The 13678-nt window shown below is 32.5% G+C and overlaps 1 protein-coding gene across 1 annotated transcript in view; it reads left to right on the top strand.

Moving 5' to 3' along the window:
* The window catches only part of LOC114334079 (amidophosphoribosyltransferase-like), a 75208-nt gene that overhangs the window by 26755 nt on the left and 34775 nt on the right, over positions 1–13678 (top strand). The window contains exon 5 of the mRNA XM_028284094.2: positions 10680–10929. Coding sequence (XP_028139895.1) covers positions 10680–10929 — 250 coding nt within the window. The remainder of the gene's footprint in view (positions 1–10679; positions 10930–13678) is intronic.

Raw genomic sequence — 13678 nt, 5'->3', positions numbered from 1 at the left:
AAATCAACCGAACGAGTCTAGAGGTGGGCTAATTTACGATAGTGATATTTTATTCATTGTGATTTTTGTCTGTAACTGAATCAGTCATTGTGAAAACAATTCATGTTACAATGTGTAAACTTTTAAGGAAACGTAAAAATATTTTCATTAATAGTTGGATATTCCGAGATAATACAATATTTTATACAGTGAGCACGTAAAGGTTGGAATAAATTCATTTTCTCGAGAATGGACGATTTTGGTAAAAAATCCCAAAACAGGTCAATTTTTATTTTCAAATTACGACTTTTTGACATATGTATCATACTAGTGACGTCACCCATCTGTACGTGATGACGTCATCTATAATTTTTTTAAATGAGAATAGGGGTCGTGTGATAGCTTATTTGCAAGGTAATTCAATTCTCTATTCAGTAATATAAACATTAACTAATTATTTATACAGGGTGTCCAAAAAAAATTTTTTGAATTAAATTTATTGACAAATAGAAGAATTTGTGTAATATATTTAACTTAAAATACATTTTACTGCTGTCAGAAAAAACAGGAAATAATGGGTGCGTTCGGACGACCACAGCGGCTGGATAGCTGAGCCAGCAGTAGCTGTCAGACGTCACCGCTGGAAGCCAGCCGCTGAGAGATTTACTAAGCTTTCCCTATCACGGCTGGATGCAACCACTCAGCCGATTTCTGCTGCCAGCCAGCCGCTATGGTCGTCCGAACGCACCCAATGTTTATTTGACAAATAAATATTGTTTTTTGCATAAACTCAATATTAAAGCCGCCACCCACCTTCCTCTTAACAGTTTGAACATTTGATTTAAGCGAAAAAGAATGATTATTTTCCAAATAAACATTTTTTCTGTTTTCTGAGAACAGTAAAATGTATTTTGAACTAAATAAATTACATTCATCCTTCTTTTTATGTCAATAACTTTAATTCAAAACAATTTCTTTTGGACACCGTATATAAATAATTATGTAAATGTTTATATTACTGCATAGAGAATTAAATTACCTTTCAAATGAGCTATCACACGACCCCTATTCCCATTTAAAAAAATAATCGATGACGTCATCACGCCCAGATGGGTGACGTCACTAGTATGATATATATATATATATATATGACAAAAAGTCGTAATTTAAAAATAAAAATTGACCTCTTTCGGGATTTTTTTTTTAAATTGTCCATTCTCGAGAAAATTAATTTATTCCAACCTTTACGTGCTATCTGTATAAGTATTATGGGTTATAAATGAATCTTTCTGAAAGGCAAAACAAGTTTAAATGTTTATGTATAATGTAATTGTAAATTTAATGGCGTTGAAAAGCGTCGTCATTTTACCCAAAATATGGTCTTAGATTGTTTTCGCAATGACCGATTCAATTGTGATTTAACAGAGCAACGAAATATTCGTATATTAAACTCCTAATAAAAAGTGTTACCACTGTGGACCATCGTAAAATTCTACACGTGTTATTATTTTGTTTAGGTCACTATTACAAAATTGGGTTTGCTATTAGAACGCATACCATGCCATTAGTGCCAAACAAAAATAGAAAAATTTAGTAGTTTATGGAACGTTTTTATATAAGTGGATGATAATTATGTATCATGCAATATTTGTAAGATAAAGCTGTCTTATCAAACTTAGAGAACTTAGAAAACAAAATTTTAATACATTATTGTTTCCTATAATGCACAAAATGTTAAAGGTGGTACAAAATGATGTGAAAATGAAACATTTTGGATGCTTTGCACACACAATAAATAAACTTTATTGTGAACGATGGCTTAAAGGATGAGGAAATCAGCCACAATTTAACTTAAAAAAATGATTTTATTGACGTTTCAACTTCTACCTCAGATGTTGTTATCAAAAGTGATATAAGAAAATCATTAAAAATTTAATCAAAATAAAAAATACCATTAGCCACTTTAAAAAGAGTTCTACAAGCAACTGCTAAACTTTTAGATTTTGAAAAAATCCAGGAAACGGGAATCCTCTCAAATTACTGCAAGATGTTTCCACATGATGTAATTCGACATTTTATATGTTGGAAAGATTTATTCAGCTAGAAGAAATTGTTAAGGCTATTATAAGCATAAGAAATATGTACGTAAACACTAGTTCAACAATGTATGAGTATTTTATTAAACTGTCGATAAACTGTTTCAACTTTTCTTGGTAGAATAAGGTTTCAACTAATTCCTTTTAAGGATCCAACAAATGCGGAAATAGCACAGAAAATAGAATCGTTCTTATTGCAGAAAAACTTGGAATGGAACAAAAAGATAAAGGATTTACGACTCAAATTTTATTAGAACATGAGAAAACATCTGCAGATCCGGATACCAAATAGTAACTAATAAGTATTTGTAGCAAATACTGGTATTTAAAGTTTACTTTGTATTTCGTTTTTAAGAGGGTAGGCGCAAAATTTCGGGACAATGCTATTTAAATGCATTTATTTCTTTCGAATCCTAAGAAAACTAGTAAGTATTTTTGAAAAATTTAAAAGCAGAATAAAAAATTACATAATTACCGAGTGCTAAAAGTCCCTGAAAACTTCTATAATGTGTTCTATAACTTCTAATATAAGTTACAGCGGTAAAAAGAAGAGAAAATTGAGTGTGATTTTTAATTTCAAATATCTCATTCAAATGACAGTTTTTTTATTCTAATGGACTTTCGGCCCTAGATAATAATGTAATCTTTCATTCCGCGTTTATATTTTTCAAAAATACTTATTATTTTCTTAAAATTCGAAAAAAATGAATGCATTGAGAAAGCATTGGCCCGAAATTTGGCGCCTATGCTCTTGTTAGATTTTCTAATAACAATTAAGACAATGAAAAAAACATGAAATTATTTATTAATGCAATATTATTTTCATTACAAAAACTCTTTTTGAATAAAATTGTTTCTCATTCTAACAGACCTAATTTTATAATCATGACCTAGACTCTAGACAAAATAATAACTATTTTGTTGCTCTGTTAAATACAATCACAGATAAAAATTACGATGGGTTACGGTTACATGATTGCAAATACTTCTAGCCCACCTCTAGGTCAGAATCAGGTATAAGAATTATTATACGACCGGTTCCTATGACTGCATGCAGAAGGCGATTGCAGAATTTGCAGATCATTCTAGCTTTTTGTGCATACGCGGTACGAATAGATTATTTTATTTTTATAAGTTTATGGATACGTACCTATTTAAAACATATTTTTTCACCTAAAATATTGTCTGAAGCTATTTCGTTGTGGCGTTTATGTAATTTATAATTCTAAATACGAAATAAGCCACAATTTAACTTAAAAAATTATTTCGTTAACTTTTATTTCGAACGTCGTTGTCAAAATACAAAATATTAATAATTTAAACAAAAATGTTGTAGCTTAGTAAAAAAAATCTTCTAATAATTGCCGATATGAATGAGTTAGAATAAATTATATTATTAGAAGAAATTTTTTTTACTAAGCAACAACATTTTTGTTTAATTTATTAATACTGTTTATTTTGACAACGACGTCCGAAGTGGAGGTCGAAACGTTAACAAAATCATTTTTTAAGTTAAATTGTGGCTTATTTCCCATTTATAAAAATAAATTACACAAACGCCACAAAAAATAGCTTTAGAACAATATACATAATATTATGTATAATGCCAATCATCACTATCCGTAAATAGATACACATGAAATATTTATCACTATAAATATTAAAATAAATATTTTAGGTTAAATTATATGTTTTAAATACATATCCAAAAACTTATAAAAATAATAACCCATTCGTACCGCGTATCTGCAATCGCCTTGTCTGTGCATGTAGGTAGTGGGTTAGAGTGGGGCAAAAAGAGATAGAAGTAGGAGGTTCTAGTTCAAAGATATTTTCTACATGCCAATGTTAATGTTGCTATGATTTCTGGTTTTAATGTCTGGAACTTTTATATTGGTCCACTATCTCAAATGCAGTTCAAACACTGTGTCTTAAAAAGCTATGTTCCATATTTCTTTAATTGACCATTCCAAATCACGTGATATAATATGGCCGGCAGTGGGCAAAATTTAATAATATAGGGTTTACATCAGTTTTTGTAAAGAATATCCTGTTTGGTTTTGTTTTTTATTGTTAATTGTGCACCGAAATTGTGATAGCAAATAAATATAAACTAGTTTATCGCCTACATAACTGAATTATCCCATAGTAGTTATTGACACAAACTGGTAACTAATATGGGATAATTCAGTTCTGTAGGCGATAAACCACTTCATATTTAATTTGTTATCACAATTTCGCAGATTTCCCTATACAATTAACATAAAAAAACAACCAAACATGATTTTCTTTACAAATTAATGTCGATGTAAGGTTAGATTTTGCCCACACCCGGCCATGTTTGACGTTTCATTGGAATGCCTAATTTATACTGTATGTATATCAACAGATGTATACTAAAATAAAAAATTTATCTTGGGAAACTTATAAAACAATCATAAAACGGGCTCCACACTCTCGGCGAAATAACTTCGCCAAAGTTGACCGAAGTCCGAAGTGCCTCTCTACACACTCGTTCTACTTCGCGAGGACGAGGAACACATTCAAGCAGTGCGATACCGACAAAGATCCCTTTGACTCGGACGCGCCAGACCGACAGATTTCGGAAGTAGAACGAAGTTAGGCAAAGTTACACAAGGTGGCCGTCTATACTCTTGTATTTGTTGAACCTCGATCGACTTCGGCGAGAGTGTGGACGGCGTTTAAGATTAAGTATTCTTTCCTAAAAGGAAGTTTTGATTAAAATCCGACCAGAATTTGCTAAGAAAGTGTTCTAAAAAACTAAGAAAAACAATAAATCGAAAGAAAGTTTACAAGCATTAAAACACATTTAAATAAATACATTGATAAATTCAAAAAGCAGTTAATAAAAAGAAGAATGATCAAAAGTATCTTTTAAACAATATAACATTAAAGCAAATTTAATTGACTATAAAGCAGTTTCTTGTTTATTAATGATAAACATCCTGTATCAAATTCAACAATTACAGATAAATAGGTAATAGGAAGTGTGCATTTTTGTTTAATTTTCATGTTTTAGTATTATATTAATAATAACTGATGATTCTAAAACTTACGTAATTCCTTGGTGATGACACAAAAAGATTTCACAATAATTTTTATAGCTAGTTACTTTGGTCTTCAACAAAATTAAATATTGACACATTTTCAAGTTCATATTTCACAATAGGTATACCCAGTAATATTCTTTCTTTTAATGATTTGCTATGTAGGAAACTCAAATTTCTTTAAAAAATTAAATAGGTAAAGGAGGACAAAGTTCACTGTCTGGAGGTTAAAAGAGATAACAGCATTTTTTTTAAATCTTATCTGTATTTTTAAAAAGTAAAAAAAAATAAGATACCCTCTTTGTTTCAAGCTTATAAATTTATTTTTTGCCATTTGTGATTTGTGTTCCACTGGGACTCTATTATATTTTCTGTTGGACCTATTAATATACTGTTAATATAGGTACATATGTATGTGTACTTATATCTGCCATTTCTAAATTTTTCTGTATATTAAATTGTCCTTTATTTGGTCTGGATGTGTTCTTAGTGTTTTTTTCTCTCCAGTTAGTCCGATTATACCTACTTAAAGATAAAAAATAATGAGCGTTATTTCAGGTAGCAGTCATAAAGGTCCCATAGCAGAAAATATTAATTTTTGCAAAGTGACTACAGGTCATAACGAAATAATGGCGGGTACTATAGAGTTGCCTTTGAGTGCTACTTATTGTATTATAAGCTGATAGACTAGCGACAGTCTATAATCTAGAATACTCACGGCATATTTTAGGCATTAAAAACAATTTTATAAATAATGTGTCTGTCAAATAAACATGCATAAATGTTACATGATATTAACATACAACATACCATCAAGTTCTCACGAGTTTTAACACAGTTCAATAGAGTCTGATAGACCACTTCAGTTTTAAAATGACATCAATGAAAGTGTTCGTGAATGAATACATATTGTTGCAGTTTTCTTAATAGAAGAACTGAAAAACATTTTATGTTATAATATAAAATTTTCATTAAACTTTAAATAAAATCTCTCAACTAAACTAGCGAGACTCAGTCTAAGACTAACTGCTGATGTTCTCGATCTTACTTTATGGTGTCGAGTCCAGGACTGTGAATAAAATCGATCTAAATCGTTTTGAGGCTTTCGAAATGTGGTGCTATAGAAGAATTTTAAGAGTTTCTTGGGCGGAGAAGATTCGAAACTCCACAGTACTAGAAGAAAGAAAAAGCTGGAGTATTTTGGACACGTAATGAGAGGTTCTAAATATAGGTTGCTACAAAATATTATGTTAGGGACAATAGCAGGAAACGCAGATCATGACGAAGAAGAACCTCATGGTTGAAGAACTTGCTGAATTGGTGTTGATACAAGCATGCTATTTAGGGTGACAGTGAATAAAATTAATATAGCTATGATGGTAACCAACGTTCTGAACGGACATTGTACATGAAGAAGAAGCTGATCCCAAAATCACCATATGTGGTCTGTTATGGGTTACTGGAACTTCAGTCTTCAATAGTAAAATTGTGGAACAGGAGAAGTTTTATTAATTTAATTTTACGTTCGTCCAAAGTTTACTTGCACGGGATTATCGATTATAGTAAATTTTTGCAACAGGATGCGGTGAAAACAAAAAGCTTTTATTTTTTAGCATACACTTTTTATAGATTATTTCATTCATGAGAGATTCTGACCAATAGAAAGCCACAGAAATAAAAATTAAACTGATTATTTTTTGATGATTTTAACTTCCAATCGTATAGTAAGATATTTGATCACGTGTTTAATTCCGTCCAATCAGATTAAAATTATACTGAGAATTATCTACTGTAGAAAATTACCGATAGAATTTTTTAAGTAGATTGTTTCTGTTAAATGGCAACCAGTTTCCTAGTTTTGACAACTGTCACATTTAAGAAAATATCCATAATATACGTATTAAAAAATAATCTTACGAATATCACACGACAGTAAGAATAAATAAGAAAATAATGCTTCATTTTTACTCAAATTTGTTGTCATTGGGCAATAGCCACTCGAGCCCTGCGGGCTCTCGTGTCTATTGCCAGACAACAAATTTTTGAAAAACTGTCTCATTATTTTCAAATTATTCTCACTCTCTTGTGATATTATACCCGACTATTTCACTAGACTGTTTTTAACTGATAAAACGTCATAGGAACGCATCGTTTCCCACTGACAAAACTCCTTAGCGACGTGATTTCTCAGCGACAAAATTATGACAGATCCGTCACGAAAGTGTCTGGTAATAACAAATAAATAAAGATTATATTTCGTTGATATGGTGCATTAATTGTCTCGTGAAATAGTCTTGTCGAATATCATTCGAGATAAAATTATTTCCGGCAAAATTTTCTCCTGGTTTCATTCAAGTTCGTTGCCTTTTGGTAATTTTCGCTTATGAAATTTTGACAAAAACACTCGACTGACGTCTCGTGATTTAAGTCAAAATTTAATTCGCGAAAATTGCCAGGCAACAAACTTTCATACCAGTCGAAAATATTGCCGGCAAAATTTTCTCTCTTGTGATATTATATACGATAATTTTTGATAATATCCCGTCGTCAAGTATATTACGTCAGATGCCCTTCGTTGCTACGAAAAAATACATTCAGTGACATTAATGACAATTAATGTTTTAAAAATTATAAAAGTGATGTCTTTCAACCGTCAAATATTTATAACAACTGTGTGTTTAATTGTACTAATTTGTACTTACATAAATAAATTACAATAAAATTTTGGTTTTGAACAGTTTTATTCATGAAATAAATAATAACAACTTGCAATCGATCTCTAAAATTATTATCGAATTTTTGCCCTCGTGACAGTTTGACATAATTTCACTCCCCTTCGGGTCGTGAAATTAAAACTGTCAAAGTGTCACTCGGGAAAAATTCGATAATTTTAGAGCTCTTGTGCAATTACTACTGATAATTACATGGTTTTTTTGACTAAAAAAGTGTCAGTTTCTTAGTGTCAGTGTCAGTGCTTAGTTTCTATATCCCACTACCGTTTTATTGCTAAGGACTGTAATTTTAGACGCTGGTCTACTTGATAAAATCGGCAAACCTCTGTCCATTTATGTTTTGTTTTAGCAAGGCTGAACAGTCGTCTACAATGTGTTCGACTGTCTTCTCCTTCTCGTCACTCCTGGGAAACATTGATGATTGGCTGACTGCTGAAAGCGTGACCTTTGAGGACCTGTACTATGGGCCATTCCACGAACATACGCCTGTTTTGGATTACTTCGACAACGAATATTTTACTGTGTAACATCAGAAGTACGAAAGTAAATGGCGCTAATAATTATTCCAATAAACAACAATGTAATTTGCAATTTACTTTCGTTCTTCTTATTTTGCACAGTAAAATATTCGTTGTCGAAGTAATCCAAAACAGGCGTATGTTCTGGAATAGGGCATACCTTCCGAATTCCATCTCTACTCATAATACGATTGAACCAACGGCTTCCTTAATCTGACTACAATAGGTCCTCCCGTTCCATCTTGTTAGGGACCACATCCGTATATCAGTTTTAAAAGGGTTCAGGTTCGAAACACACTGCCTCTTTATCTTTACGAATGTGTCATCCGTATAATGTGTATATTACCGCGCCCGTTTTACCTTCCGATACCACCAACACACTCTCACATTCCAGTTTCGGCATCTCCAGCACAGAAAGCACCGACCTAACTTGTCGTATGTCTACCTTGCTACGAAGTCTACCTTTTATGTCAACCAGTCTCTTCCTCTTCCCAGCTCATGTACCAGATCCTTCATAGTGATACATGTATTTATATTCTCCGCTTTTAGCGGATTTAAGCACATATTTCTTCCAGCATCCCTACGTTTTTGGAACTTTAGAAAATATACGTCATTAATATACACAATGTTATTTTTATCTACAAGAAATTGTTAAATACTTTAAATATTACTTATAATGTTAATGAATACATATCTTACTTTCAGATTTTTGTTTCTTGAGTTGTCTTAGAAATTCTGGTTCTTTCGCTTTTCGGAATTTTTTGGCAGAAATTGTTTAAACAATTTTTTTAAACAAATACAAAAGATCACTTTTTTACCAAGAACAAGAAAGATATCTTGTAAATTTTCTCAAAAATTGATAGTTTTCGAGTTATAGGCGATTTAAAATCTGAAAAATGCGAAAATACGCATTTTCGAGACTTAAAAACTCATATTCAAATTAGTATTTTTGAGGTTGCCAGATACTTAAATTGGAAACTAAATATTCAGCTTTCAGATTCTGAAGAGTGATCGCGTCTAACTTTAATTTATACCGTTGTTTTTTAATTGTTAAATATGCGTTTTTATCCGATTTTTTTGCCGGTGCGGCGCGCTCCGTTTCAAAAATCTCCTATTTTCCTCCGAAAAATATTTTTTCTAGATTCTTTGGGACATTCTAAATAAAATAAGTTTCTTGACATTTTTCTCAAAAATTAATAGTTTTAAAGTTATAAGCGATTTAAAATCCAAAAATGCGTTTTTTGTCATTTTTCGGATTTTCAATCGCTTGTAACTTAAAAACTATTAACTTTTGAGAAAAATGTCAAGAAACTTATTTTATTTAGAATATCCCAAAGAATCTAGAAAACATATTTTTCGGATGAAAATAGGAGATTTTTGAAATAGAGTGCGCCGCACCGGCAAAAAAATCGGATAAACACGCATATTTAACAATTAAAAACAACGGTATAAATTAAAGTTAGACGCGATCACTCTTCAGGATCTTGAAGCTAAATGTTCAGTCTTCAATCTAAGTATCAGGAAACCTCAAAAATACTCATTTAAATAAGAGTTTTTAAGCCTCGAAAATGCGTATTTTCGCATTTTTCAGATTTTAAATCGCCTATAACTCCAAAACTATCAATTTCTGAGAAAAATTACAAGATATCTTTCTTGTTTAGATTGACCCAAAAAATCTAAAAATATATGTTTCATAGCAAAAAAACATGATCTTTTGTATTTGTTTAAAAAAATTGTTTAAACAATTTCTGCCCAAAAATTCCGCCCGGCACCCTTCAGATTTGTTTAAAGGGGACATTTTTTAATAGGAATCCACAAAGAAACCGAATCAGAAATTTTTTTCAGACGGGAGCGGTCTCACCACATGGACTATTGGGGTCTTTTATGTTTCCCTTTTTATGTATGGAGCTTAAGTAGCCCATTTTCAATTCCTTCGGTATTTTTCCAACAAATAAGCATTTGTTGAATATTTGTTTTAACTCTTGTATTCAGATCGAAGGGGCGTGTTTTAGAAGTTCTGCAGGTATGCCTCCAGGGCCAGTTGCTCTGTTATTTTTCATCTTTTTTGCGCATTTTCCTTTCCTTCGTAGACTGACGTCACCAAATGAGTGAATCAAGGTCTTGAAATTTTTTAAGTAGCACTCTGGTTTACAATATTTCTCTTATTGACCTGCGTCTACCTGAAGAGTCGCAACACAACGAAATTATAATCTAAACTGATAGATATATGTTGTATTTCCGAGGCGTATATTGTTCTATACAAAGTGATATTTAATAACATTTTAGGTACTAGACCGAGGAGTGGGTCTGTCGACACATTCCGATAGTGAACTAATAACTCAAGCCTTGTGCCTTAATCCACCAGAAGGCGAAGTTAACGGTCCGGATTGGCCTGCTAGGATTCGTCACTTAATGCAATTGGCACCCTTGAGTTATTCTCTCTGTTTGATGCTGAAAGACAGAATCTATGCCGTGAGGGATCCGTACGGAAACAGACCTCTATGTTTGGGTGTAATTTTAGCGCCCGGTCAAGAAAGTAAGTATAAATTGTTAAACAATTACAGTTGTATGTAATTTCCAATAAAAGGGTACCGGCTAAACAACATCAGGTATGCAGATGACACCATAGTATTTGCGGACAATCTAGAAGACCTTATACAGAACAAAATCACGTATTACAGTCAACAATATGGACTCAATATAAACGTAAAGAGGAAAAAAAAAGATAACAAAAGGTCAACTCTACATCAACCAAACACCTGTACAAAGAGTGACGCATTACAACTACCTCGGCACCGTAATAAATTAAGAATGGACAAACAACCAAGAAATAAGAGCACATATAGGATGATAGTTTTTATGATTTCTAATGTGAGCGAAGTAAAAGAAATTCATACAGAAGAAATTCATACAGAAGAAAATAATTGAAGAACGTCAAAATACGATGACCTGAGACTGTATATAACCAAAAGCAAATACGTAAATAGACAAGACGAAAATGGCGGGTTCGTTGGAAAAATATTCCCATGAGATTTTTTTGCATAATTACATTCGTGAGACATCCCAGAATAAGGTTCAATAAGTCGCCCACGTGAAAAGTGGGCCAAATTTTTTTTAACAATTTTTTTTTAATCAAATTGCAAAAATCAATATTTTTGGATAAAAGAGGTCTCTTATAATTTTTCTCTAAAGTTGATCGTTTTCGAGTTATAAGCAATTTAAAATTGAAAAAAACGAAAAATGGCGATTTTCAAGGCTTAATAACTCGGTTAAAAGTTATTATTATGAAAGTCAGAAAGTGACTAAATCAAAGTTTAATGTCCCCTCTACAAGATCCCGAAGAAATTTTTGTCATTATTTTATTACTAAGCTGTTATTTTTAAGTAATAATATTGAGCGCCATGCACGTGGTAGCCGGCCGTAAATGCTGAGTGCGAGAGAGATGCCACTCCGGCAGTTCAATTGTGCATCTTACTTGCACTCACATTTACGGCCGCCTACCACGTGCATGGCGCTCAATATTATTACTTAAAAATAACAGCTTAGTAATAAAATAATGACAAAAATTTCTTCAGGATCTTGTAGGGGGGGCATTAAACTTTGATTTAGTCACTTTCTGACTTTCATAATATAACTTTTAACCGAGTTATTAAGCCTTGAAAATCGCCATTTTTCGTTTTTTTTTTCAATTTTAAATTGCTTATAACTCGAAAACGATCAACTTTATAGAAAAATTATAAGAGACCTTTTTTTATCCAGAATGGTCCAAAAAACCTACAAAAAAATTGTCCGGACCAAAAATATTGATTTTTGCAATTTGATTAAAAAAATGTTGCCCTTTTTTCACGTGGGCGACTTCTTGAACCTTATTCTGTGAGGTCTCACGAATGTAATTATGCAATCTCATGGGAATATTTTTCCCAACGAACCCGCCGTTTTCGCCTTGTCTAAAAGAAAACGATCAAGAAATATGGTGTCATGGAAGAATTGAAACATGAATTTATTGAATTCCGTGGTTTTTTGAAATTTAGGTTAGGTTAGGGTTAGATTCAAGATGAGTGGACGCTTAGCTCCCCTTCAACTCGACTTAAGAGGTCTATTGTGGCTCAGTTCTAGGCTAAAGTTGTCTCTTTAGCCCAGTCTTCTTAACAAAGTCTATTATGGCCTTAGGTGACACTTCTAAAAAATCGTAGGACTCAAGTTGAGAATGCTCAACTGTATTGAGCCTTATCTTATCCAACCCTGGATAGTTGCACAGAACGTGTTCCACTATCTCGTCATCAGTTTGACAGAATCTGCAATTCGCATTTTCTGTCAGTCCGATTTTTTCACGTGTTCCTTGAGGCAACAGTGTCCTGTAGGAAACCTACGATAATTAGAATATCATTCCTATTCATATCTAAGAGATCTTTGGACTTCGAAGATGCATGTATCATGTCCTAGAATGTTTGAGACCCATTTCATCGTACCAGTAGTTATGTTTCATCCGTACCACCCAGTCCAATATTATTCTTTTTGATGTGCTTCTTATTATGCCAACGTCAGTTTCGGGGCGTATGAATGTTTCTTTTGCCCCTTCCTTGGCAAGTAATTCCGCTTTTTCGTTATCTTCAATACCAGTGTGCCCAGGCACCCAGAGTAAACTTACTTTGCTATTTTTTCCGATCGGAATCAGATTCTGAAGAAAGTTCCAAACTAACAGAGTCAATCCGATTCGATTGCAGTACCTTTAAGAGCGCTTGGCTATCAGATATACTTTTTAGAGAGCTGTCCCTGTAGTTCCTTTTTATTATTTCCTGCAGACACATCTCTACAGTATAAATTTCCGCTTAAAACCTAGGCTTTTACTACTAAGTCTTAGCCTTGGTTTCCCTCCGTATCCCTATCCCTCAAACTCCTTCATCCGTTTTAGAGCCGTATACCAGCATTGATCTGCCATTATGAGATTCGTTTTATTCATCTTCCATTCGCTCCTTTCTGGAAAAATGGCGGTAAACGGCTTTTAGAATTTATGTTTAGATTGCATTACATCTAGTAGCATTTCCAACTCTGGGTGATTTTTAATTATCTCTCAAGATTTGATCTCGGTATAAGTTTGCCCTGCTTCCTGACGTCTTATCCGTCTTCTGTATCCTCCTACCTTCGCCTCCTCCATCCATATATATTGTAGCGTGATTAGTGTAATTACTTCTAATTACAATAAAACTAGCGGTTCGTAATTTATATACGACTTTATTTATATAAGTTACAGACGAATTTATCTTATACACTAAACTTATTCACAA

Source organism: Diabrotica virgifera, chromosome 3, assembly GCF_917563875.1.
Source record: "Diabrotica virgifera virgifera chromosome 3, PGI_DIABVI_V3a".
Lineage (NCBI taxonomy): Eukaryota > Metazoa > Arthropoda > Insecta > Coleoptera > Chrysomelidae > Diabrotica > Diabrotica virgifera.
The sequence above is the reverse complement of the archived record's forward strand: the minus strand, read 5'-3'. Positions and strand labels throughout refer to the sequence as shown.